The sequence below is a fragment of the Heptranchias perlo genome, chromosome 12 (assembly GCF_035084215.1).
Source record: "Heptranchias perlo isolate sHepPer1 chromosome 12, sHepPer1.hap1, whole genome shotgun sequence".
Classification (NCBI taxonomy): domain Eukaryota; kingdom Metazoa; phylum Chordata; class Chondrichthyes; order Hexanchiformes; family Hexanchidae; genus Heptranchias; species Heptranchias perlo.
Window position 1 is genome coordinate 27,441,072 of NC_090336.1, and position 26,353 is coordinate 27,467,424.

The following is a 26,353-nucleotide window of genomic DNA, read 5'->3' on the forward strand; positions in this document are numbered from 1 at the left end:
CTCCTCCCCACGGCACCTTCCCATGCGAGCGCAGGAGATTCAACCAATGCCCTTTCATCTCCTCCCTTCTCTCCGTCCAGGGCCCCAAACACTCCTTCCAGGTGAAACAGCGATTTACTTGTACATTTTTCAATTTAGTATACTGTATCCATTGCTCACGATGTGGTCTCCTCTACACTTGGGAGACCAAACGCAGACTGGGTGATCACTTTGCTGAACACCTCCACCCAGTCTGCAAGCGTGACCCTGACCTTCCGGTCGCTTGCCATTTTAATTCTCCGTCCCACTCCCACTCTGACCTCTCTGTCCTTGGCCTCTTACACTGTTCCAATGAAGCTCAACAGAAGCTCGAGGAACAGCACCTCATCTTTCGATTAGGCACTTTACAACCTTCTGGATTCAACATTGATTTTAATAACTTCAGATCATAACCACTGCTCCCATTTTTTTGGACAGCAGGTGATGGTAATGGTTCTGCTGTTGCCATTTACAGCTCCTCTAGACCCATCTTTTGTTTCTTTACTTGTCCCATTACCACCCTCCTTGCCTTGCATCATCATCCTTTTTGTCATTTAATTACTCCTGCACTCCTCCCTATCACAGACCTTCCCTTTTGTTCTTTCCTCCCCTCCCTTTCCTTCCCCCACCCTTCCCCTAGCTCTTTACTTGCATAAAAACTGTTAAATCTTCAATTTCTTCCAGTTCTGATGAAAGGTCATCGACCTGAAACGTTAACTCTGTTTCTTTCTCCACAGATGCAGTCTGACTTGCTGAGTATTTCCAGTTTTTTCTGTTTTTATTAGAGACTAGTAATTAATTGACTGGAGAGATGTAATTAATGGTGTTTGCCAGGTTGTCAATGTTAGGGTCGTTGCTCTTCGCAATACAGGGGGTGGCAAAACAGTTATTTGTGGTGCATTGTACACCTTGGTGTCTGCATTTCATCACTGCTAGAATTAATTTAACATGCAGACTATCCTTCCCCTTTACAGTTTTACCTCCAAACTGTATCTCATTTTTTTCTGTATCTCTTTTTCATCTCTGTAATTTTGTCTTTGTTACAGTTCTCCCTCTCAAAGTCCCTCTCTTGTCAGTTAGGCTTTTACAAAAATCCAACAGTTTACATTGTTTCTTTTTCTGGTGCTAGCCCGTAAATTACCAGATTTATTGAGTGTAGTTTCACAACTTGCCATGGTGAGATTTGAACTCATGACCTCTGGGTTGCGAGTCCAGTTCCATAATGTACTATGTGCAAACTGTACCATGTGCAAACGCTTTTCCTTATTCTTGAACTTTGTAGCAATTGCTTGCAACTGAGTGGTTTGCTGGGCCACTTCAGAGGGCTAAAAATCAACCATGTGGTGTGGGACTGGAGTTACATGTACTAGCCCATAAATTACCAGATTTATTGAATTCACATTTACAGGTGCCATGGTGGAATTTAAGCTTTGGTTTGTTAGCCCAGTACCGTAACTACTGTTGTACCATACACCTCTCCTGGCTTATATTTCTGTACTTCCTTTCTACCTCCATAGCCTCTTCCTTGCTTACTGCTTGGAAAGTTAGTCTCATCCTGGTCTAGTTTCTGTGTCTCTCATGTCTGCTAATTCCCTTGTCTCTATATACTGTTGTGAACACTCAACACACCAACGACATTGCCAAGCATCCTACAGAGCCCCGTAGGGACCATGTCATAGCTTTTATTAGATATGCATCATTTGTTTTTTTTAAAAAATCTCATCAAAATGCATTTTCTGATACAGGTGTGAAATTCTTTGCGACATGGTTGGCTTAGTTCACTCATCAAGACACTCAATTTAATTCTCTATAAATCAACATTTCCCAATACACATCCTCTTTCATAACAATGCTACTCTTCAAAAGAAACTGCGCCCATCTGAAGAGTCCGCAGAACAAACCAGAGTCATAGCTCACCCTGGTAATAACACTGCCTAGTGTGAAACAGAGAACTAGGAAGAAAGCAGGCTCAGTCCCTCAGGCCTCAGTGGGCCCAAGCTACCAACAGGGTAATAATATCAACCATGATTCCTGCTTCTAATCATGACTAAGTGATCTCTCCAGGAAAGTGCATGTATTTGGTCTTCAGTTGAGGAAAGGATCAGGCTTAGTTGTGATTCCGTTCCACCAAGTCAGATAGTCTGCTGACACTCACTATGAAGGCTTGTATATGAAGAATGGCCACTCAATTGGGGCACAAGAAGGCTGTCAGCATCCTTGGAACTATAGCACAGCCTAAGTAACTCTTGATGAGTGAACTAAGCCAACCATGTCACAAAGGATTTTACACCTGTATCAGATAATGCATTTTGATGAGATTTCTTAAAAAAAACAACAAATGACGCATATCTAATAAAAGCTATGACATGGTCCCTCCTTAAGGAGAGAAGAGGAGAAAAACAACCACCAGAGTCCAATGACTCTGACTACTGTGCGTAAAAGAACATATGAAAAGGATGTCAAATGACGTCTTTTCAGAAACTTGTCTATTGAAGTATATGAGGAGAGTTTGTGGTACAGCTGGTGTTAGACTAAGTGTCATGTGAGATGATTGGGCATGGCTTTGTTGCTAGGCAGAGAGTCTAATTTTAGACATTCCTAACCACAGAACTGTTGGTTGATTTTATTGGCAAGTACAAAATGAATCAAGACTCAGAATGTGGGTGAAATGCATCTGGAGTTAATCAATTCTTCAGTGGGCAAATTGCTGCACCCTGCTGGTCAAAAGAGGCTATATAAAAGCAGAATAAAAGGTGCATATTAGTGGCTTCTTCCACTTTTCCATTAAATGTGTTTCCTTACATCGATTTGTTTAGTGCTAATGTAATATTTGCAGAGTTTAAAACAATTTTGCGAACCAAGGAAATTGATGAGATCATTTAAATTTGAATTCAGTAGCAAACATGATGAACCATGTGATTTTTGATTTGTTTTTAAACCTACAAAGTTTACTACATTTTGAAATGGGGATCTTTTGTTCTTGTGTTTTTACCTATTAAGCTATCAGGGGAGCGATCAGCATATTAGTAGTTGGCCCATGATAGGTATGCCTGAAACTTTCACTCCAAAATGTTTATGGTGCTGTGGCTTATACCTTCTACTTCAGTTTCTGATTGCAATCGTATTGACTATGTGGGACAGACCTGTAAAAGCTTTTGAGGCTGAGATGATTAACTCATTTGAAAAGGAACGGGATCTGGGATTGGAGGTTGTGAGGATAACTATAGCGTGAGATGATCAAATAATCCATGGGACACAATGCTACCGTTCTGGGGCTGGGTGAATATGTTTGGCAGGTCAATGCTGAATAGCAGAAATGAAGATAGATGAATATGCTGGAGCTTTGCTTGATTGGCTTTGGGCATCAGTGAATATTTTAGCAGAACTTTCCCTCAAGAAATTAAATGGTGGTTAGAGTCCATGACAGGATGGATTGTACATGGTCCAAGGAAGAAGTGAATTGGATGGGCCAAATGGCCTTTCTGACTTCATGCTTACTTATGTTCTTAAAATGAGTTCCATAGAGGAGGTCAATGCAAAGTTAAGATTGAACTAATCACTGGGGCTAATTTTGACTTTGTGCAATAGTGTAAGACGGGTGATAGCGAATCGGCAGCCCGTTTTACACTATTGCATAAAGTCAAAATTATTCCCATTATGTGCTCCTTGTGGAAGCTGAATTACCCATGAATGGAAAAGCTGTGAGTCAGATTTACTTTGATGAGAACAAGAACAAATGTGACTGATCAGATTTCTATTCAAAAGGAGTGAGAATTTAATTCTAAATCACTTCATGACTTTCCCATCATGGATGGAAATTCACCTGTTTCTCTATTTTAACTTTCTCACTTTTGGGGGAACTAAAAAAGTGAAGAAAAAAAATTGTTGGACAAGAAAAATCTATTTGGCCCAAGCTTGTACCTTTAGAATTCACTCAGTCCCAGCTAAGGATGCAATTATACTTCAAATGCTTTTAATATCTGCATCTCTACAACTTTGCCTGGAAAATTGTTCTAGACATTTGTCCTTTATGTAGTGTCTGACTTAAGTTTACCTTACACTAGTTTTTACTCCTAGGGGCCGCTAATACTGCCCTGAGACCATTGTTGTTCAGGCACTGGGATGCCTGTGGTGCATTCTGCTAACCTTATGAGATAATGTGTGATCGGCTCATTAGAATAAGTAGTTAGCACTCCCAGTGCTCAGCTCATGTCGTGCTGGGAGCGTCATTGAATAAGGGAATGGATTATCAGGTACCAGCAGCTCTGAAAGGGCCGCTGGTCACCCTTGAAATGATCCTGCAAATGATGGAGAAAAATAGCTGAAGGCAGATAAGAAAAAAAGACATAGATTTGGAGGTCCCGCTGCAGGTGGTCGTGCGGAGAAGGGTTGCTTTTTTTAGAGGTGATATAAAGCAATTCAAAACAGGAAGTTTGGAGGTGCCAGAGTGCGTGAATGCTATCTCACTGTTGGATGGGTTAGGTTGCCAAGATAAGTGACTTCATTTTAATATGTTGGTTAACAATGCCTCTTAACTGCACTTCACTCTAAAAATTGATAATGAACATTGGCATATCTATCACAGGCATGCTCATGTTGTTCCTAGGCATTGTGTGATGTTGCCATTGCAAAGCGTTGATCATTTAGCACAATTAAATGTGGCAAGCAACAAGTACTAAGTGTGCTCCCAGCATAAGAAACCTGAATTCTGCATGTTCACATAATTCCAAAAGGTGGCCTGGGAACTTGGATGGCCCCCATCATCTCCTACATCCCTCTTTCCAGCATGTGTCCTTTGATAGTTGTTTGCAGGAGAAGGCGACAACAGCCAATACCTGCAGACAGAGGGAGGATGGGTCACCAAAATTGTGACTCTGAGAAGAAGGCCATGAAGATTCTGGTCATCATGGCAATAAATGGAGAAGGGAAGAGTGGGGCCAAAAGGTCCTCCCAAGCCCAAGGTTAGTATCTATTGCTTTTCATTTTTTAACTTGTTATTCACTACTTCACACACAGACAGGCATTGCAGCATTTCGGTCTAACACACTGCAATATCTTGCCATTTGAAGGATTGTAAAATATACTCTTCTACTGTTCCTCTAGGCATCTAAGAGAAGGAGATAGCAGACCTGAATATACAGCTTGAACCTAACCCCTCACAACACCTTGCATCACCCACTCCAACAGTAACAAGCACCTTCACAGATATCCAGTGCTGGGTGGCATGGTTCAGTAAGCGAGTTGCAGGGAAACACTTGATGAAGCCAGAGCATAGGAAGGAGGAACAAGTGATGGAATTGCAGGAGGTGCAACTTGCCAGTTTGAGGGTCATCTTAAGGGCTCCAGAAGCTGCTACGTTGAAAGATATGCAATCCATAGGTCTTTCTTACAAATGCACTTTGCCAGGTTAACATCAGCACTTCATGGAGTCATTTTAGAATGTGCCAAGTAACCAGTACAATTCAGGAGGGAGGGGTTATATCGAGGAGTCCACAACCTGCCTCTGTGCAGTGCTGAATGCCCTGTACAACTGTAGAAAATCATCTCTACTTTTATATTCCATTCCTCTTGCATAAATGACAACATTCCATTTGCCTTCCTAATCACTTGCTGTACCTGTATACTAACTTTTTGTGATTCATGTACTAGGACACCCAGATCCCTCTGTACCTCAGAGTTCTGCAATCTCCCTCCTTTTAAATAATATACTTCTTTTCCATTCCTCCTGCCAAAGTGGACAAATTCACATTTTCCCACATTATACTCCATCTGCCAAATTTTTGCCTGCTCACTTAACCTATCTATATCCCTTTGCAGACTCCTTATGTCCTCTTCACAACTTAATTTCCTTCCTACCTACCTTTGTGTCATCAGCAAATTTAGCAACCATACATTCGGTCCCTTCATCCAAGTCATTGGTATAGATTGTAAATAGTTGAGGCCCAAGCACTGATCCCTTCACTCATTACATCTTGCCAACCTGAAAATGCTGAAGACTTGTGCTCCAGAACTAGCTGCGCCTCTAGCCAAGCTGTTCCAGTACAGCTACAACACTGGCATCAACCCGACAATGTGAAAAATTGCCCAGGTATGTCCTGTCCACAAAAAGCAGGACAAATCCAATCCGGCCAATTACCGCCCCATCAGTCTACTCTCAATCATCAGCAAAGTGATGGAAGGTGTCGTCGACAGTGCTATCAAGCGGCACTTACTCACCAATAACCTGCTCACCGATGCTCAGTTTGGGTTCCGCCAGGACCACTCGGCTCCAGACCTCATTACAGCCTTGGTCCAAACATGGACAAAAGAGCTGAATTCCAGAGGTGAGGTGAGAGTGACTGCCCTTGACATTAAGGCAGCATTTGACTGAGTGTGGCACCAAGGAGCCCTAGTAAAATTGAAGTCAATGGGAATCAGGGGGAAAACTCTCCAGTGGCTGGAATCATACCTAGCACAAAGGAAGATGGTAGTGGTTGTTGGAGGCCAATCATCTCAGCCCCAGGACATTGCTGCAGGAGTTCCTCAGGGCAGTGTCCTAGGCCCGACCATCTTCAGATGCTTCATCAATGACCTTCCCTCCATCATAAGGTCAGAAATGGGGATGTTCATTGATGATTGCACAGTGTTCAGTTCCATTCGCAACCCCTCAAATAATGAAGCAGTCCGAGCCCGCATGCAGCAAGACCTAGACAACATCCAGGCTTGGGCTCATAAGTGGCAAGTAACATTCGTGCCAGATAAGTGCCAGGCAATGACCATCTCCAACAAGAGAGAGTCTAACCACCTCCCCTTGACATTCAATGGCATTACCATCGCCGAATCCCCCACCATCAACATCCTGGGGGTCACCATTGACCAGAAACTTAACTGGACCAGCCATATAAATAATGTGGCTACGAGAGCAGGTCAGAGGCTGGGTATTCTGTGGCGAGTGACTCACCTCCTGACTCCCCAAAGCCTTTCCACCATCTACAAGGCACAAGTCAGGAGTGTGATGGAATTCTTTCCACTTTCTTGGATGAGTGCAGCTCCAACAACACTCAAGAAGCTCGACACCATCCAGGACAAAGCAGCCCGCTTGATTGGCACCCCATCCACCATCCTAAACATTCACTCCCTTCACCACCGGCACACTGTGGCTGCAGTGTGTACCATCTACAGGATGCACTGCAGCAACTCGCCAAGGCTTCTTCGACAGCACCTCCCAAACCCGCGACCTCTACCACCTAGAAGGACAAGAGCAGCAGGCACATGGGGACAACACCACCTGCACGTTCCCCTCCAAGTCACACACCATCCCGGCTTGGAAATATATCACTGTTCCTTCATCGTCGCTGGGTCAAAATCCTGGAACTCCCTTCCTAACAGCACTGTGGGAGAACCTTCACCACACGGACTGCAGCGGTTCAAGAAGGCGGCTCACCACCACCTTCTCAAGGGTAATTAGGGATGGGCAATAAATGCTGGCCTCGCCAGCGACGCCCACATCCCATGAACGAATAAAAAAAAATGACCCATTTATGCCAACTCTCTGATTCTTGTCAGCTAACCAATCCTTTATCCATGCTAATATGTTACCACCTACACCATGAGCTCTTATTTTGTGTAGTAGCCTTTGATGTGGCAGCATGTCAAAAGCCTTCTAGAAATCCAAGTACACCACATCCACATGATCCCCTTTATCCATGTTGCTTGTTATTTCCTCAAAGAACTCTAATAAATTAGTCAAACATGATTTCCCTTTCACAAAGCCGTGTTGACTCTGCCTGATTGCACTGAGATTTTCTAAGTGCCCTGCTATAACCTCCTTAATAATAGATTCTAGCATTTTCCCTATGACAGATGTTAAGCTAACTGGCCTGTAGTTTCTTGCTTTCTGTCTCCCTCCTTTCTTGAATAGAGGAGTTACATTCGCTATTTTCCAATCTGATGGGATTCTTCCAGAATATGGGAATTTTGGAAAATTAATACCAATGCATCTACTATCTCTGCAGCCACTTTTAAGACCCTAGGATGAAGTCTGCCTAGACCTGGAGACTTGTTATGTTTTAGTTCTAATATTTTTTTCAGAATCCTTTCCCTGGTGACTGGGAGCAATGGAAATGATGCATTATTTGGCAAGATATGGGGTATTTGTGGAGATGACTGTTGGTGCATTCGTGGTATAAGTTTTGATCTGTTAGAGTCTGCCTAATGACTCTGACTGACAGTGCTGCCAAGTCTTTCATCTTGTAGTCCAGTCCGTCATGTTCCTCCGATCACTGCTGCCTTTCTTTTCCACCCTGCTTCCTGGCTATACCCCTCTGTAGGGCAAAGTTCAGCAGCACAGAGCAAGTTATAGTAATCTTTGAGAGCTTGAATGCACACAGCATTCGCACGGTAGATGAATTGACGGCACAAATAGAAGTGAATGGGTACGATCTAATTGCCATTACGGAGACGTGGCTGCAGGGTGACCAAGGCTGGGAATTGAATATTCAAGGATATTCGACATTTAGGAAGGACAGGTAAAAAGGAAAAGGAGGTGGGGTAGCGCTGTTAATAAAGGATGAGATCAGTTCAATAGTGAGAAAGGATCTTGTCTCAGATGATCAAGATGTAGAATCAATTTGGGTGGAGCTAAGAAACAGCAAGAGACAGGAAACATTGGTGGGAGTTGTTTATAGGCCACTAAACAGTAGTGGTAATGTAGGGCATGGTATAAAGCAGGAAATTAGAAGTGCATGCAACAAGGATAATACAGTAATCAGGGGGGACTTTAATCTACATATAGATTGGGCAAACCAAATTAGCACTAATACAGTGGAGGAGGAATTTCTGGAATGTATATGAGATGGTTTTCTAGATCAGTATGATGAGGAACCAACAAGGGAACAGGCTATTTTAGACCTAGTATTGTGCAAAGAGAAAGGGTTAATTAATAATCTTATTGTAAAGGAGCCCTTCGGGAAAAGTGACCATAATATGATAGAATTCTTCATTAAGTTTGAAAGTGATGTAGTTCAGTCCGAAACTAGGGTCTTAAATCTAAACAAAGGAAACTACGAAGGTATGAGGCACAAGTTGGCTGTGGTTGATTGGGGAACTACATTAAAAGGTATGACGGTGGACAGGCAGTGGCTAGCATTTAAAGAATTAATACATAATTTGCAACAAATATATATTCCTTTAAGTCACAAAAACCCAACAGGAAAAGTGGTCCAGTCATAGCTAACAAGGGAAATTAAAGATAGTATTAAATCAAAGGAAGAGGCATAAAAGTTGCCAGAAAAAAAGCAGTAAGCCTGAGGATTGGAAGCATTTTAGAATTCAGCAAAGGAGGACCAAGAAATTGATAAAGAAAGGGAAAATAGAATATGAGAGTAAACCAGCGAGAAACATAAAAACGGACTGTAAAAGCTTCTATAGGTATGTAAAAAGGAAAAGACTGGTGAAGACGAATGTGGGTCCCTTACAGACAGAGACAGGAGAATTTATAATGGGGAATAAGGAAATGGCAGAGAAATTAAACAAATACTTTATATCTGTCTTCACAGAAGAAGACACAAAAAACCTCCCAGAAATACTAGAGAACCAAGGGTCTGGCGAGAATGAGGAACTGAAAGAAATTAGTATTCGTAAAAAAATAATACTAGAGAAATTAATGGGACTGAAAGTCGATAAATCCCAAGGACCTGATGATCTACATCCCAGGGTTTTGAAAGAGGTCGCTATGGAGATAGTGGATGCATTGGTTGTCATCTTCCAAAATTCTATAGATTCTGGAATGGTTCCTGCAGATCGGAGGGTAGCAAATGTAACCCCACTATTTAAGAAAGGAGGGAGAGAGAAAACAGGGAACTACAGACCTGTTAGCCTGACATCAGAAGTAGGGAAAATGCTAGAATCTATTATAAAGGATGTGATAACAGGACACTTAGAAAATAATAATAGGATTTGGCAGAGTCAACATGGATTTATGAAAGGGAAATCATGTTTGACAAACCCATTGGAGTTCTTTGAGGATGTAACTAGTAGAATAGACAAGGGGGAACCAGTGGATGTGGTGTATTTGGATTTTCAGAAGGCTTTCGATAAGGTCCCACAAAGGAGGTTGGTGAACAAAGTTAGATCACATGGAATTGGGGGTAATATATTGGCATGGATTGAGAATCCGTTAACAGACAGAAAACAGAGAGTAGGAATAAACGGGTCTTTTTCAGGTTGGCAGACTGTGACTAGTGGGGTACCGCAGGGATCAGTGCTTGGGCCCCAGCTATTCACAATCTATATCAATGATTTGGACGAGGGGACCAAATGTAACATTTCCAAGTTTGCTGATGACACAAAACTAGGTGGGAATGTGAGTTGTGAGGAAGATGCAAAGAAGCGTCAAGGGGATATAGACAGGCTAAGTGAGTGGGCAAGAACATGGCAGATGGAATATAATGTGGAAAAATGTGAAGTTATCCACTTTGGTAGGAAAAACAGAAATGCATAATATTTTTTAAATGGTGAGAGATTGGGAAATGTTGATGTTCAAAGGCACCTGGGCGTCGTTGTACATGAGTCACTGAAAGCTAGCATGCAGGTGCAGCAAGCAATTTGGAAGGCAAATGGTATGTTGGCCTTTATTACAAGAGGATTTGAGTACAGGAGTAAAGATGTCTTACTGCAATTATATAGGGCCTTGGTGAGACCGCACCTGGAGTATTGTGTACAATTTTGGTCTCCTTACCTAAGAAAGGATATACTTGCTATGGAGGGATTGCAGCGAAGGTTCACCAGACTGATTCCTGGGATGGCGGGATTGTCATATCAGGAAAGATCGAGTAGACTAGGCCTGTATTCTCTAGAGTTTAGAAGAATGAGAGGTGATCTCATTGAAACATACAAAATTCTTACAGGCTCAACAGGGTAGATGCAGGGAGGATGTTTCCCCTGGCTGGGGATTCTAGAACCAGGGATCACAGTCTCAGAACAAGGAATAGGCCATTTAGGACTGAGATGAGGAGAAATTTCTTCACTCAGAGGGTGGTGAATTTTTGGAATTCTCTACCCCAGAGGGCTGTGGAGGCTCAGTCATTGAGTACATTCAAAGCAGATATCGATAGATTTCTAGATATTAAAGGCCTCAAGGGATATGGGGATAGTGCAGGAACATGGCGTTGAGGTAGAAGATCAGCCATGATGTTGTTGAATGGCGGAGCAGGCTCGAGGGGCCGGATGGCCTACTCCTGCTCCTATTTCTTATGTTCTTATGTTCTTGCCTGATCTGTACTATGGCACTCCCCTTGATCTTTCCAGTCATTTTAATCTGCTTGAGGATGCTAATGGAATGTTCAACTAACCCTAGTGGAAGAAAGTGTCACATTTTACCTCTCCTCAGGTCTTGTCCTTGGATGATGCAGTGGTGTCATCAGCCACAGCTGCAGTGCATATCCTTGATCCCTCGTGGGCCATCCTTACAGATTTCAAATAACTTTTGATTGTCTTTTTATGGTCCTTTAATGCTGCCTTTATTTAAAATAATATTCCTGATCGATCTTGTCTCAGGAATTCAATATTTTGTATACTTCAGCAAGAACCCTTTGTCTCTTCCCCTCCTTTAATCATCTTCTCAGGTGGTAGAGATTGAGTTTTTTTTAGCACGACTCACTGCCAGAGTATGAGCTGCCTTTATCATGTAGTTTATGACCACACTGATAAAAGACCACGGTGCAGTAATCGCCCATTGCTCTTTGCTTCACTCGAGAATCTCTTTGCTGTGAGTGTTCCTATACGGAGCATGGTGCTCCCATTTTCAGGAGATCTACAGCATCGTATCAGTCTCTGAAGGCACCGCACATCATGAATGTGACGAAACTGTTCTCGCATGTGATGTCTCATTTTGGAATGTAAAAGTGTTCTTTCCAGAGATTCACCACAGATTAAATTCTAGGAATCTTCCAGTGATCTCATCTCTAATTCATTCTTTCTGCGTGAATATAATCATCCATCAACAGAATGGAACTTGTTGGCTGACAATGTCGACCACAAACCTCCTAGTTCGTTGGGGGGGAGTGGGCGGGGGGGGGGGGGGAAAGGGAGATTTTTCACACATTGACACCAAGTCAATTTTTCTGGTTAAAAACCCAGGGTGTGTATTTTTTTCCCAATTTTCTTCCCCTCGCCTGACGGTGCTGACTTGTGCTGAGGTATTGTTGTGTAGACATTGGCCTCTCTCCAGTGTCTCAGTGAACTGTTCACCATTTTTCATGTGTGAGTACAAAATTTCAAGTTTTTAATCTATTTGGCCTGGAAGGGATTTCAGTTTAATTTATTGCTATGAAGTTAGATTCACTTCACATAAGGTTAGTTCCCAAAGAGACAAATTATCTGGGATGTTGTTTAGGACAAATTAGTTGGAGATTTGGTATTATCACATGGCATATCAGTTTAAGACAATGGAGAGTCGCCCAACACATCCTAGCAATGTTCACATCTTTAACATTAGAATGGTTTTCATTCAAAGGCGTCCAGAGGGGGCATGGATAAGTGGACAATGTAGTTACCCTAGCTCCCACACTGAGATGCTAGTTTTGACAAGCAGTTCAGCAAGTCACTCCTTGACTCATTAAACCTGAAACAGTGAAAGAAACACAGGCAGGTCTTATTTCCTAATCAGCCAGAAGGAGGTTGAGAGTCTCCAGGTTGAGACATAAACACAAATGTTCTATAAGAGAAAAGATTAGTGTCAGCTGGGTCAGGGATTGTTAACTTGTAAAGTGAATTCAGCCTGTAATAGAGAGGCAGAGTAATGTAATTTATTATTTTGATATTATGAGGAGCAACAGGGCATTGATTTGTAGCACCAGCGTTCTGGCCATTTTTATGAATCATATTTTAAATCCAATACCCCCAAGAAAGAACTGTACTGTTGGCAAGCTTGTGGGAGTGGCTTAGGGAATAGGATTGACTGGCAGGAGTTTCGAGCCAGGCTAACCTGACTAAGGTGCATTCATATACAAACGGACATTTCACACTGACAGGCTGGGTGGAAGAGAACCCAGGCCAATTGACGTCATCACCATTTAACATGATTACTGGGAACAATACCCCGAGAGGTAACCCAGAGACACTCAGTCCCAACCGAAACTGGTGGAAAGCAGGAGATGGCTGGGCCATTGTCTTCCAGGAGAGAGGACAATTAAGCAAGATCGGTTTGAGATCGAAACCCATTACCTGCTAATGGGGGCCATCAGCTCAGGAAACGACAGACACCCAGTAATCAGCACCCATTGTCTCTCCAGGTGCAAGGCCTGGGAACGGGAAAACAAATAGCATTTTTCACAAAGATTTCAAAGGTTATGAGTCACTCCAGGTCTGGGGGGGTGGGGTGTCCAGACAGATCACCTGAGTCAATATATCGATCAGTATTGGCTGAAAAAAAGGTGATGGGTTTTTGGGGATAGAAGGAGCCGTTTGCCAATGGTTCCTGGCTCGGCTCTGCACTCTGCTCTCTTCTCTCTTCTCCTCGGCATCAATCTACAGCGAGTCTCTTGAGCGGGGCTCGGATTGATTCAACGGAACACCGCCAGAAGCTGAGCGCTGCTCTTCAGCCCTCATCAACAGCCATCGACTCAAACTGGAACTTGGATACTGAGTCGGCGGTACGGAACCAGGAGCGAGACGTGCAGGAAGAAACTGCAAGCAACAACGGGCAATCGGGGTGAGCATATTGCCTGTGCCTACACATCCACAAGACCACTTAGCTGTGTAAGGGGCTGATTGTAAGTCCCAACCAAACCTTACAGGGTTTTAGTGCTGGGGGGGATCCTGTGTTAGCTTATTAGGCTGTGGTAATTTAGCACGGTAGGGCTTATTGGATAAGCCAGGGTTGTACTGTTTGTACTGTTTACTAGTGTTATTGTTAATCTTATTAAACACAATATGGTTGAGCCTGAAAACATGTGTCCGAGTCTGATCTGTCCTTATAATCCCTATCGTTCCAGAACTTATAGTAAGAGGTGTGTTTTCGGTACGTCCGAGAAAACCACATATAGATTGAATCCCACTAGAAAACTTTATCCTGTTCATTCATATATTTCATGTATAATAGACCAGATTGTTATTTAGATTTGGCCTTGTCCCATGAGAGTGCTTTTCAGACCGCCTTCAAAAGATAGGAGAATCGCATATGGCACCATTTTCAAGATCACTGGCCCTGATTTTAACTGGGGGCCAGTTTCTGGCTGGTGAGTTTTGGTGTCGGTTCAAAGAAACATTTTTTACCTCTCCACTCCTGGAGAGCATTGACTTCCATTAGGACCTAGTTCCATGGGCACCAGCAGCCTTTCATTACCTCATCCAAGTGGCCTTTTCTCATATGTGAGCTGAGATTGTGAATGCTGGTAATCTAATTGACTGGTGGATGACAGCTAGCTATTTGACTCTGGAAAGCATCACATCTGAGCAATCTGTTTTCACATGACACATGCTTTTTCCAGCGGGAACCCTGGCTGGACTTTCTGTGCCCAGGTCAAGAATGGTGAGGCCAATTTTCCCACCACAGCTGAGATTGGCTAACCCTGCAAGATAGGAAATCAATCTTGGGACCTTCTTTTTGCCTGGCTCTGTCTATTTACCAATTGAACCACCCAGAAAGATTAATAATAACTGATTAGAGCCAATTTTGAACATTGTTAAATCTTTCAGCCCCATGATTCAATTACTACAATATTGGAAATGTCCTGTTGCGAAAAGTGAGTCATGTATATTGTTAGTAAATGACGATGCAGTGAATGTCCGTTTTTCAATCAGTGGTAATATTAAACAGTGCTGTTTAATGCATCAGAATAATGCAATAATGTTCATTTTGCAAGACGCATGTCTCACAAATACCGATGGTGATGGTGAATTGGATGTGTTTGTCCTGTACTGCCCAGTATTCAATGTAGTATCTGTTCTAGGTTCTGGTTTTCTAACTCTCTTGAGTATAGAGTTCCTGGTTAACCCCTGTATATCATTTTCTCCTATTTCTTTGCCTCCGTCCTTTTTGTTTTTTTACACTGTGCGCTGCTCCCTAACCAAGAATGCTGGCAGATCCCATTCCTACCAGCTTCTGTCTCTGATGGCCTTGAGTCATTTATTAGGACTTTCAGGAGAGTATGTAACAAAATATGTAGACAGGATAACAAAAAGCCTATCAAAGCTTATCCCTATAGTACAATAGATCTCCCATTTTGGCATCTCATTATATTTTGAATAACCCCAAGTTTGTGCTTCTATTATTCTGCTTGGTAGATTATTCCAAAAATGTTCACTTTAAGTAAAGAAGCTTTCCCTAACACCTATTCTAATCTTACTTTTCTATCATTTCCATTTACAGCCCATGGCCCTGTTTTCCTGACTTACTTTGAAGAAACAATCTAAGACTACTTTATAATTACATTTGATTTTATATTTTATGTAAAGGACTTCTCCCAGCGTACTGGCCAATATTTACCCTTCAACCAACACCACCAAAACAGATTATCTGATCATTTATCTCATTGCTGTTTGTGGAACCTTGCAGTGTGAGAATTGGCTGCCATGTTTCCATACATTATAACAGTGACCACACTTAAAAGTACTTCATTGACTGTGAAGAACTTTGGGACATCCTGAGGTCAAAAAAGACACCATGTAAATGCAAGTTCTTTCTTTCTTTTATATACTTTTATGAGGTCCCCACTTAATTATCTTTATTGTAGTCTGTAAATTTAAGCTTCTATCATTTTTCTTCATAGCTCCATTTCCTTTACATTTTGATTCAATCTTTTTGCACTTTTCTGTCTGCTGTCTAATACTTTCTAAAGCAAAATTTTTGTGTTGTAAGTCTAGAAATTACTGTTGGCAATGTTATTGAATGAAAGCGTAACATGCCTCTGCTAAAGAAAGAGACAGAAGAAAGTCATAGCATGTTCATTGTTCATCTGCCAATACCACCAATTCTAATTTCAAGGCTGTACTGAGCTACTGTTGTAAGAAGATAAGAATATAAAAAATAGGAGCAGGAGTAGGCCATGTGGCCCCCTCAAGCCTGCCCCGCCATTCTATAACATTGTGGCTGATCTTCGACCTCAACACCACTTTCCTGCCCGATCCCCATTACCCTTCATTTCCCGAGAGTCCAAAAAAGCTATCTATCTGATCCTTGAATATACTCAGTGACTCCCCATCCACAGCTCTCTGGGGTTGACAGTTCCAAAGATTCACAACCCTCTGAGTGAAGAAATTCCTCCTCATCACAGTGTTAAATGGCTGACCTCTTATCCCAAGACTATGCCCCCTAGTTCTAGACTCTCCAGCCAGGGGAAACAACCTCTCAGCATCTACCCTGTCAAGCTCTCTCATAATCTTATATGTTTCAATGGGATCACCTCTCATTCTTCTAAACTCCAGAGAGTATAGTTTGTAAACCTCCAGCATAATCTCAGTAGATTTGTACTCTGCTGTTTTGGCTACATGTCCCACAGTTCTATTAGCTTTTTATATTGCTGCACTACATGGTCCAGATATCGAAAGTGATGTGTTATCCATTATTCTCAGGGACCCTTCCAAAGCTCCCTGAGGGTGAAATTCTTCTTGGCCGGTAGTGCAAAACGGGCGATAACGGGATCAACTACCCATTTTACACGTCGCCCGGCTGCAGGGGTGATTCAATCTCCGATACCGGCATGGACAATAAGGAATCTGGTAACAATCCATCGGTCATCACGATCTTCAGATTCAGATACAATATGTACTTTGAAGTGTGACGTCAGGCTGAGCCGCGTGTTTTAAGTTGTGAAAGGACTTGGTGCATTGACGACTGTCCGTATTTCGGAATTTGTGAGTGTCTGTGGTTTCAGGGTGCCTCTTGTATACTTTACAATGTAAGTTATTTGGGTCTCTCAATAAGTGTCCATTTTTTGCAGAAGTCTGTTTTATGGGAGTATATATTTATACAGGTTTCACTGTACGATCCTGGATCCTTGTGGTTTTTAGCTTAATTAGAAGTATTTTGTGTGGAATTTTATTAGATGCTTCCTGAAAAACTAAATGAATTGCATCTTAGGAGCTTCATCATTTATTTTATTTGTAACATTTGTAGCCATATAAATACTGTGGCTACAAGAGCAGGTCAGAGGCTGGGTATTCTGCGGCGAGTGACTCACCTCCTGACTCCCCAAAGCCTTTCCACCATCTACAAGGCACAAGTCAGGAGTGTGATGGAATACCCTCCACTTGCCTGGATGAGTGCAGCTCCAACAACACTCAAGAAGCTCGACACCATCCAGGACAAAGCAGCCCGCTTGATTGGAACACCATCCACCACCCTAAACATTCACTCCCTTCACCACCGGCGCACAGTGGCTGCAGTGTGTACCATCCACAGGATGCATTGCAGCAACTCGCCAAGGATTCTTCGACAGCACCTCCCAAACCTGCGACCTCTACCACCTAGAAGGACAAGAGCAGCAGGCACATGGGAACAACACCACCTGCACATTCCCCTCCAAGTCACACACCATCCCGACTTGGAAATATATTGCCGTTCCTTCATCGTCCCTGGAACTCCCTTCCTAACAGCACTGTGGGAGAATCTTCACCACACGGACTGCAGCGGTTCAAGAAGGCGGCTCACCACCACCTTCTCAAGGGCAATTAGGGATGGGCAATAAATGCCGGCCTTGCCCGCGATGCCCACATCCCATGAACGAATAAAAAAAAATTCTCAGGAGATCAAGGAGATTTTCAAGCAGAACCTTCTCCTTCTAAATCTGACCGTTCCTCATTACTACGCAGGTACTGCTCAGAATCAAGGTAGTTTGCTGTCAGATATTTGTTTTGTCCTCATGGAAAATCACCTAGCCACTGCTCCGTGCCCCCAACTTCTTCCCTCCCTAAAACAGTATGTGGGATTCCTGCACGTCTTTATGTTGACTTTGGATAACTGGGTGCCAGAGCTGGAAATTAGGCTATGACACTATAGGTTGCGATATCATTGTTGTGGTGATGCAGGAAGAGTGCAGTCTTCTATCCAAGTCACCCACCCCCCACTGTCAGGCTGCAGGCTCCATTTCTGACAATGAGCACGCTGCACAAGGATGCTGGTCACTACGCCATGCATTTGCACGAGTTTCCTACAGTACAGCAGAAGTGACCAAAGGAAGCCTCAGAATACTCATGATTAAAAATCAACACTGCTTTGAAGAGTTTATTTACACTGTAACTTTAGATGTGCAGTACATAGATCATAAAATACATTTTCTTACAACTGATGCTGTAAAGTTATTATGCACCTTTTTGTCATTCCAAAGTAACGGACACTTAGCATGTACTGGGGTGGCTTGGAGATACATAATGTCAAGCAGTAAAGAGATGGATTAAGTTCAATCTAGATCTCAACCTCTTCGTTCCAACAGCTATGTTATCCTCTCATTCCAAATGGAACTAACTAAATCAGCACAACATATTTCCAATACCGATGAGAACAAAGTTGACCTACATATATTTTATTACAAATATTAAATGTAGTATTTGGTTTTACAGAAACAAGTTTTAGTCAGCACCCTCAAACATCTTCTTCCTGCCTTCCATTCCAGCCTTCTCTTCAATATTCTTACGCCAGTCTCCAACATCACGCAGATCCTGCAACGAAAGTAATTTGTGAAATTTAAGAATGCAGTTCTGCAAAACACTGAACAAACACACGATACATATGTGCAGTACATGGGCACACCCACAGGTGTGAACACACACAGGCCTTTGGAATTTATATCCCCCTCTGTTAGGTCAGGCAATTTTTCAGGAACTAAAATAAATTTTAATGCTCATTTATTCCTAGTTCTGGGGCTTCCGTGGTGACTCACATGATAAATGCTCATGTGAAACTGAAACTTATAGACCATAAGGTGCCAGGAATCATTCCTCGTCTATGCTGTATCAGCTGACTTCATCCGGGGCAGGAAGGGACAGAAAAATCAGCCATCTGTACAGCTCCTGACGGGTATCCAGTGATCCCTGCTGGAAATTGCATGGATGTCATCTAAGGATAGCATTGGGCTTGGCAATGCTGCTCCCATGTTAAAATAGCCTGCTGACACTCACTGTCTAGCCTTATACATGAAGAATGACAGCCTCTGTGATGCTTTGAAGGATGTTGGCATTTGTGGAATTGTGCCCCAGCACAAGTCAGCACGTTTCAAAGAGAAGGGTGTGGGAAATTGACAGTTGGCAGGGGTGGGGGGCAGTTAATTCAACTTCTGCACCCCCCCCCCCACCACAATCATTTTGGGATTTACAACAAGAGAAACACAAATATAATTCCCTGTAACTTTTTTTCCATTTTCTTCCTTCCTTTTGTGAAAGCATTGACTCATGCTAGGGTACTACACCAGCCCTTGTTCAAGTATTTTGCTTGAATGGTTATTCTTCATATGTGAGCTTAAACAATGAAGGCAAGCACTGTGTGGGCATTACTAACAGCCCGGTTCTGCCCCTACCAGATGTCCATATAGGTGCACTTCCTTGAAGAAGTCACTAAGTTGTGATAGGAATCCTGACAATATTTTTCCTTTTTCCCTTACTCAGAAATACATGGGGGGTAATTTTAACTTTTGCCAATAGTGTAAAATGGTCAATATGAGATTGGCTGCCGGTTATATACCTCTGCCGGTTGAAAATCGGGGGAGGTGTATAACAGGCGGCTGATCCGATATCGCCCGTTTAGCACTATCGCCAAAAGTTAAAATTACCCCCACTAAGACTAAATCTGGAGACTTAAGTGTTGCCTCTCCATTCCTCTGACTCTTTTTGTACATCCCCTCTTCCCTTTACCTTGGTGGTCATACCTACAGCTGCCTAGGCCCCATGCCCTGGAATTCCCTCTGCCTCTCCTCCTTTAAGGCCCTTCTTAAAACCCACCTCTTTGACCAAACTTTTGGTCACCCATCCTAATTTCGCTTTCTTTGGCTCAACATCTGTGTTTTTTTTCCCTTACTGGATAATTAGAAAGTTCAGCCACAGTTTTCAAGGATGTTGCCTTACCTTTTCCTTCTCAGTGTCCTCTTTCTTCACCTGCTTCAGGTTGGCTCTCAAGTCCATGGACACCTTGTGTTTGGAACCCAGCAGAGCGCGTAGCATGGCATCAGCAGACATACGCACTCTCTTGAGTGGTGGCCTCTTGAACTTGCCTCTCAGATCAAAGACTTTCATGTTCAGGTCATCAATCTGCCAGATTGACAGAGTCAAGTATTAACATTTACACATAAATAGGAAATGGTCCCAAATACACCATCCTATACATTCTTCCTCGTTCCTGTGCTGAAATCAGGTTTGTATTTACTTCGTCCTGCTGAAGGAGGGTTGGAGTGGGACTCCCACCCACAGCCCTGAGCCCATCGTAACCCCATCCCTATTTCCTGAGTTATAAGTGCTTTTCATTGATAATGCATAGCTTTCTGTTTATTCTCCACAGTATTTCATTGATGCTCATCAAGAGGATTTTAAAATCACAGAAAAAGAACAAGAAGCTACTTTGTATTGCAGGAAAGCAACTAGTGTGATATGTCTGGCAAGATCAATTGAAACCTTGCAGTGGGCTGTAGCAACTGTGGACATTTAACTGCTATACTACTGTACTACATTGGATATCCATGTGCCTTTGTGGAAATGATTACCACAATAACAGGTGAGGAAAACTTAAATATCAAAAGTGCTTCTGTCTCTGCACTCCAGTGCTGTACTTTACTGGGACAAGTTTGACATCATTTTTCCTAAAGTCGTGCTCATCAGCAACCCCAAACAAATGTTCTATATTCTATGGGGTAGAAATTGGTATGGGCTGCGCTGCATCCATTTGTCGGTGTAAAATGTGTGCAAAGCATACCAATTTAGCAGTGGGACGGCCTGTGCCCAATCTGCGAAGGAGTTGGGCCTACTGCTAATTTCGTCATGCCCATTTATAGGTGTCCCAGGCGGCCGCCTAAAAACAGACATTGGACCCTTTTGAATGTGTTAATGAGTGATCTAACACCTGATGAAGGACACGGCTACAAAATTTGTTACCGATAAGCGGGGCAGTCCTCGGGCCTACCCTTCTCAGGAATCTTCAGTGGCCCTTGCGGCTGCCAACTAAAATTAAGTTATTTTTAATTTTCTTTTTTAAAAAAGCCTTTCCATGGAGCAAGGAGGAGTGAAGTGCTCCCTCCGACTCCATGGTCCTCATGATGCCCCTCCCATCTCATTGCCTGCTCCAACCCCCTTCCTTCCCCCTCCTTCAAGTTACCCGAAATGTTTTTGTCAGGCGAGCTACCTCTGGAGGCAGGCTTCTTGGTTCAGGCCCTGACTAATTTCTACCCCAATATGATTTCTACTGCCTTAGAATAGGATAAGATTTGGTTAGTACGGTGACAACAATATACTTGACAACAATACTAATCAAATCTTAACCTACTGTAAAGTGATAGAAAGCACCAATCCATAATGCAGCCTTTTACTGGAAAAAGCTTTTCATTTTAGTTAAAGCCTTGGAGGAGACAATTGATATCCATGAAGATATGGTCTTCACTATCTAGATTTGAGTTTGACTCTTCATCAATGAAATATTTTCCTGACTTTCACCTGGGACACTAAATGCGTTTTCAATGTAATCTCTGCCAACAAAGTTGCACAGTCCCTCTTCGTGTGAACTGTGGTTAACTGTTCTCTGATGGCACAGCACATTGAAGCGTGGCATGATTTGGAGCAAGCTGTGCCGTTGGGGAAAGATGCAGAGCGAAGGCCATAAGCTTCCCACAGATGGGTGGTCACCCAGGATATTTTTTTAGTAACTTCCAGCAGCTGGTTTGCAGAGAAGCATTGGCAGAGATCTGAAGATAAGGTATGTGCCCAGCTTCCTAGCTGAAGTACTGCAGATGTCATGGGGAGACGCAAATATTTTAAAAAGAACAAAAGCATTTTTAAATAATGAGTCTGGGTCACATCATTTCTCTTTGTATCTGACCTCCTCCGATGTATCTGAAATGTCTCAATCAATAAAGCAGAGTGTCTTTTTGTAATCCTCTGCACTGTCCCAAGTCAAGTGTAACGTATTTGGGAGACAATTGAATGATACAAATGCAAACTCTTGTTTCATACTTCAGATATTAAGGTATGTAGCCTGTATCTACTTATGGAGCTTTTTTTGAATATTTAAGCTTAAAAATTTCAATTGATTTATTTTACAAGGCTTACGAGTTATTTAAATGGAGAAAACAAATAACTAAATAATAAATAGGGAAAAACTGCAACAGCAAAAACAATTGATGTTCATTGATTAACTCATTCAAAAAGTAACTAAATACCTGATTGGGAATAATATTAGACGTTACAGAGATAGGTTTAAATTAAGATGGTGAATTACTACATTTTCCTCCCAGGTTTCTGCTGGGCAATTAACTGGCGCAGTGTACCAAATGTGCACTGTGCCTGTGAGGGGAGGAATTGATCCCTGGACCAGACCATCTACACGGCCTGAGTGCCTCTGGGCACAGTCTTGTCTTGGCAGAGCCTTACACTGGGATTGAGTGAAGCTGCAGATTGAGAGGCTTGCAACTATGTTCCTGGTCGCTAGCATTTGGGCATTCTCACTGTTGCTGGAAAGCCCCAAGGCCCGAAGATCATCCAGAGAATATTTAAAATACCTGATGTTCTTTTTTGGGGTGCTCCCAGGACCTCCACAGACCCTCTAGTGCGTACAGAGTTTTGGTGCAAGCCCCCATCGCCAGAGTTCTTGGGAAGTCTCTCTGTTTGAGTGCCCCACGGGTGAAGTCAGAGGAAAGTGGGCGGAATGTTGGGAATGCTGCCTGCTGCTTCATTTACGTTGTTATGTTGCACCTGCACCTATTACATGTACAAGCCCAGTTATATTGATCCAAGGAAGCCCTAGAAATCCTGGGGCAGCGTTGTGGGAGCAGAGACATGTGCAGTGTGCCTCCACCCTCATTTCCCACTTAGCTGCTCTGGGAACTGAGCATGAACTTTTGCTGTAAGGCCCATTGGAGGAAGAGGAATGAGAAATGTCTGGGTGGCAAGCTTAAGTTCAATGGAAGGGATGTGGGGATTGATGAATATTGTGTTTTACTTGATTACCTTTGGGGATCAACAAGTATTTATGCAGACTAAGTGGGTGGGATTATGTCTATGATTGAGTAGATAGTTCAAAGTCTGTGGAAGGAGTGAACATAAAGGGCTAAATAGCATTTTTTCATTCCACTCTTTTATGTTACGATCTGTCAAAAATCTTTATGGAGTGAAATTGGTGAACGGTAGTCGCACAAAATAGGCCGATAGAGAATCGGCAGTGACTTCAATAGAAAAGAAAATCAGGTGTGGGATGAAGTGAGCTGCTGATTCGCTATCTGTCCATTTTGCACTACTACCGTTGGTCAATTTCACCCACACAGAGTGAATGTTCTTCGATGTTGATGTCATTGGTTTCTTAGTTCCTGTGATTGTGCTTTTGGTTACAGTATTCACATTGCATTATCTGTAGTATTAGGCCAGCCTGTGGACCATATTATAGCCCTGACTTATTTCATGTGATACAGTAACGTGGCCATAGGTTTAAACGTTAAGAATCTTTTCTACAGTTAAAATGTTTATAAGGACTTTATATTGTGTTAGTGCTTAGTATCATTCTAAAATGTTGCTCCAAAAAGGAACAAAATACGTTGAGGTTTTCCATGGGGAGGACCCTTCTAAAGGTGACCATTACCTCTTTGCTGCTCTTCGATACTTTGGAATCCAGGTCATATCTCTCCTCATCAACCACATCTATCCTCGCATGGAGTTTTTTACACAAGTCCTGTTGAGACAGATAGTGAGAAAACTCAACATTGTGGTGGCACTGGATCTTTCTTTTCATTCCACAATTGCAATGCAATTTAAAGCACACCCCACGTTATCACTGAAATTTACAAAAGGGCCTGCTGTGAACTGCATTGGACGAGCAGTAAAGCCCAAATGGGAAGTAATAACTGACTGACTAGAAAGTCCTGCTTGAATTCCAAAACTGCCAACCGGCATTGGTGAGCTGTGGATGAGTCTACGAGAAGTCAAAATGAAGGAGATGAATCAATGTGCAAGTTTTCTCATTGGCCTCAATTTCCTCGGACTTACTGTTGCGTCACAGTAACTTCGCCAGAATTGGGACAGAAACCCTATTTATGCCGCATTTCCAGCGAAGTTACAGCATCACAGCAGCAGAAAGTTTTTTAAAAATCTTTATTCAAAGTGTATGTTTTAGTTTAAATAGTTCTCCAGACTGATTGCCTTCGCATTATCCTGTCAAAGGGAATGGATAAAATGTCTGTTTCCACCCATAAGACTGCAATTTCCTGTGGGTCCATCTGTAGAACAGAATAGATGCAGCACCCCTTCGAAGGAGGCCTACTTTTCCAACTAGGGCATGTGGCCGGTGGCTACACTGAGAGTGAAATTAGAAAAGGAAAAATATGAAAAACAAAAATTGCTGATGGATGTTTTGTACAGGTATGTGATCTGTGATTATTGTGTTAAATTTTACAAGTTAGCTAATTAGGTTGTGATGGGAACAGAGATCCATATGCATGTGGGAAAGTCACCCTCTTAAGATGCACTTGTTTTGTAAATCATATTTTTGGTTCTGTGTTCAAGTGACACTGTTGATAAGTGAAGTAATATTTCCCTTTTTCTCAGTGATAGCACAGATTACTGCCCAAGCTAGTAAATTGAAAACTCCCCTCTACATTGCTTTGGCCAGTGTATCTTGATCCCTGCTCCCCAGTCTAAGATCTTTCAGTTCTATATGGTGTGGGACCCTCAGACTAAAAAGAAAATGATCATGAAAATAACCTGTAAATCTGCAACTGAAAGCCCATGAGACTGCAGAGGTTCACAATGTTCTGCCATATAACTCTCCTTCTCCGCTATCCGTTCTGCTTCTTCCTTCTCAAGTGCAGTTTTGGCAAGTGAGAGCAGCAAACTCTGAAATGCAAGTGCGATGAAGCAATTAGTTAAATGGGAAACCATTCACATATTGTATAAGACAATTAGTACAAAGAAATGACATGTTAGACTGAAAAGTTACCTTCAGATGTATTTTGCGAGAAGATGTCATCTTGTGTTTTTTCTGTAGTGATACAGGAACAGAGAAAGGGAGGAAAGATTGCAAAGTAAATTAATATTAGATTGATGGGCAGATGGCTAGCAGAGCAGAGGAACATGCTGTTAGTGTGCAATAACTTCCAGCTCAGCAGTTCATCTTGGAATAAGATTCCAATAAACCTTTCTCCTACAACCCACAATATTTTAAAACCCAGGCTTGGTGTCACCCAACCACTTGATTTATTTCATCTTCTGTCTTTTTATTTCCAACTTTGTTGATGATCTGCAATATCAGCCTTGTCACTTCGCTAATGGTTTTCCATTAAAAATAAATTGGACTGACATATATTCTTGTGACTTAAATGGCCATTTTATTGACGGTAGAATTTTGGTTGTTCACCCAAACCCAACCACCCTTGTGATCCACCATCAGTAATGCACCTGGAGCACTTTTAGTCAATTCAATTTGGTTGTTACCATGGAAACCTTGTGATATAATTGACATGAATTGAAATTCCACCATGGCAATTTGAGAATTTGAAATCAGTTTAAAAAACATAAATATGCAATAAGGAGCTGGTATCAGTAAAAGTATCCATGAAGCTGTCGGATTGTCCTAAAAACCCAACTGGTTCACTAATATCCCCTGGGGAAGTAAACCTGCCATGCTTACCCGGTCTGGCCTATATGTGACTCCAGTCCCACACCCACAATTTGGGTTTCTACGACAGCTTACTCACAGTCATCAGCAAAGTGATGGAAGGAGTCATCACCAGTGCTATCAAGCGGCACTTACTCACCAATAACCTGCTCACCAATGCTCAGTTTGGGTTCTACCAGGACCAATTGGCACCAGACCAACAAGAGAGAGCCAAACCAACTCACCTTGACATTCAATGGCATTACCGTCACCAAAGCCCCATCATTAACATCGTGGGGGTTACCATTGACCATAAGCTCAACTATACCAGTCACAAAAATTTGGTAGCTACTACAACAGATCAGAGGCTGGATATTCTGTGGCCAGTGGCTCACATCCTGCCTCCCCAAGGCCTCTCCACCACCTAAAAGGCACAAGTCAGGGGTGCGATGGAATACTCTCCACTTGCCTGGATGGGTGCAGCTGCAACAACACTCAAAAAGCTAGACGCCATCCAGGGCATAGCAGTCAGCGTGATCGGCACTCCATCCATTAGCCTAAACATCCACTCCCTCCACCTCC

At 42.6% G+C, this 26,353-nt stretch overlaps 1 protein-coding gene across 1 annotated transcript; it reads right to left on the reverse strand.

Moving 5' to 3' along the window:
* Positions 1-18,193: 18,193 nt before the first annotated feature.
* On the reverse strand, positions 18,194-25,214 carry LOC137327914 (troponin I, fast skeletal muscle-like). The gene is made up of 5 exons (XM_067993838.1): positions 25,115-25,214; positions 24,880-25,011; positions 23,762-23,851; positions 20,053-20,235; positions 18,194-18,654 (listed from the first exon to the last, which is right to left on the reverse strand). Exons 1-5 carry the CDS (start codon positions 25,142-25,144, stop codon positions 18,565-18,567), a joined length of 525 nt encoding a protein of 174 aa, XP_067849939.1. The 5' UTR covers positions 25,145-25,214; the 3' UTR covers positions 18,194-18,564.
* Positions 25,215-26,353: the final 1,139 nt, after the last annotated feature.

Coding starts and splice junctions, on each gene's coding strand:
- LOC137327914 (XM_067993838.1), bottom strand. CDS start 25,144: ATGACATCTTCTCGCAAAATACATCTGAAG. Junction 25,012..25,114: donor CTCGCAAAATACATCTGAAG/GTAACTTTTCAG, acceptor CTTGCATTTCAG/AGTTTGCTGCTCTCACTTGC. Junction 20,236..23,761: donor TATCGAAGAGCAGCAAAGAG/GTAATGGTCACC, acceptor TCAATCTGGCAG/ATTGATGACCTGAACATGAA.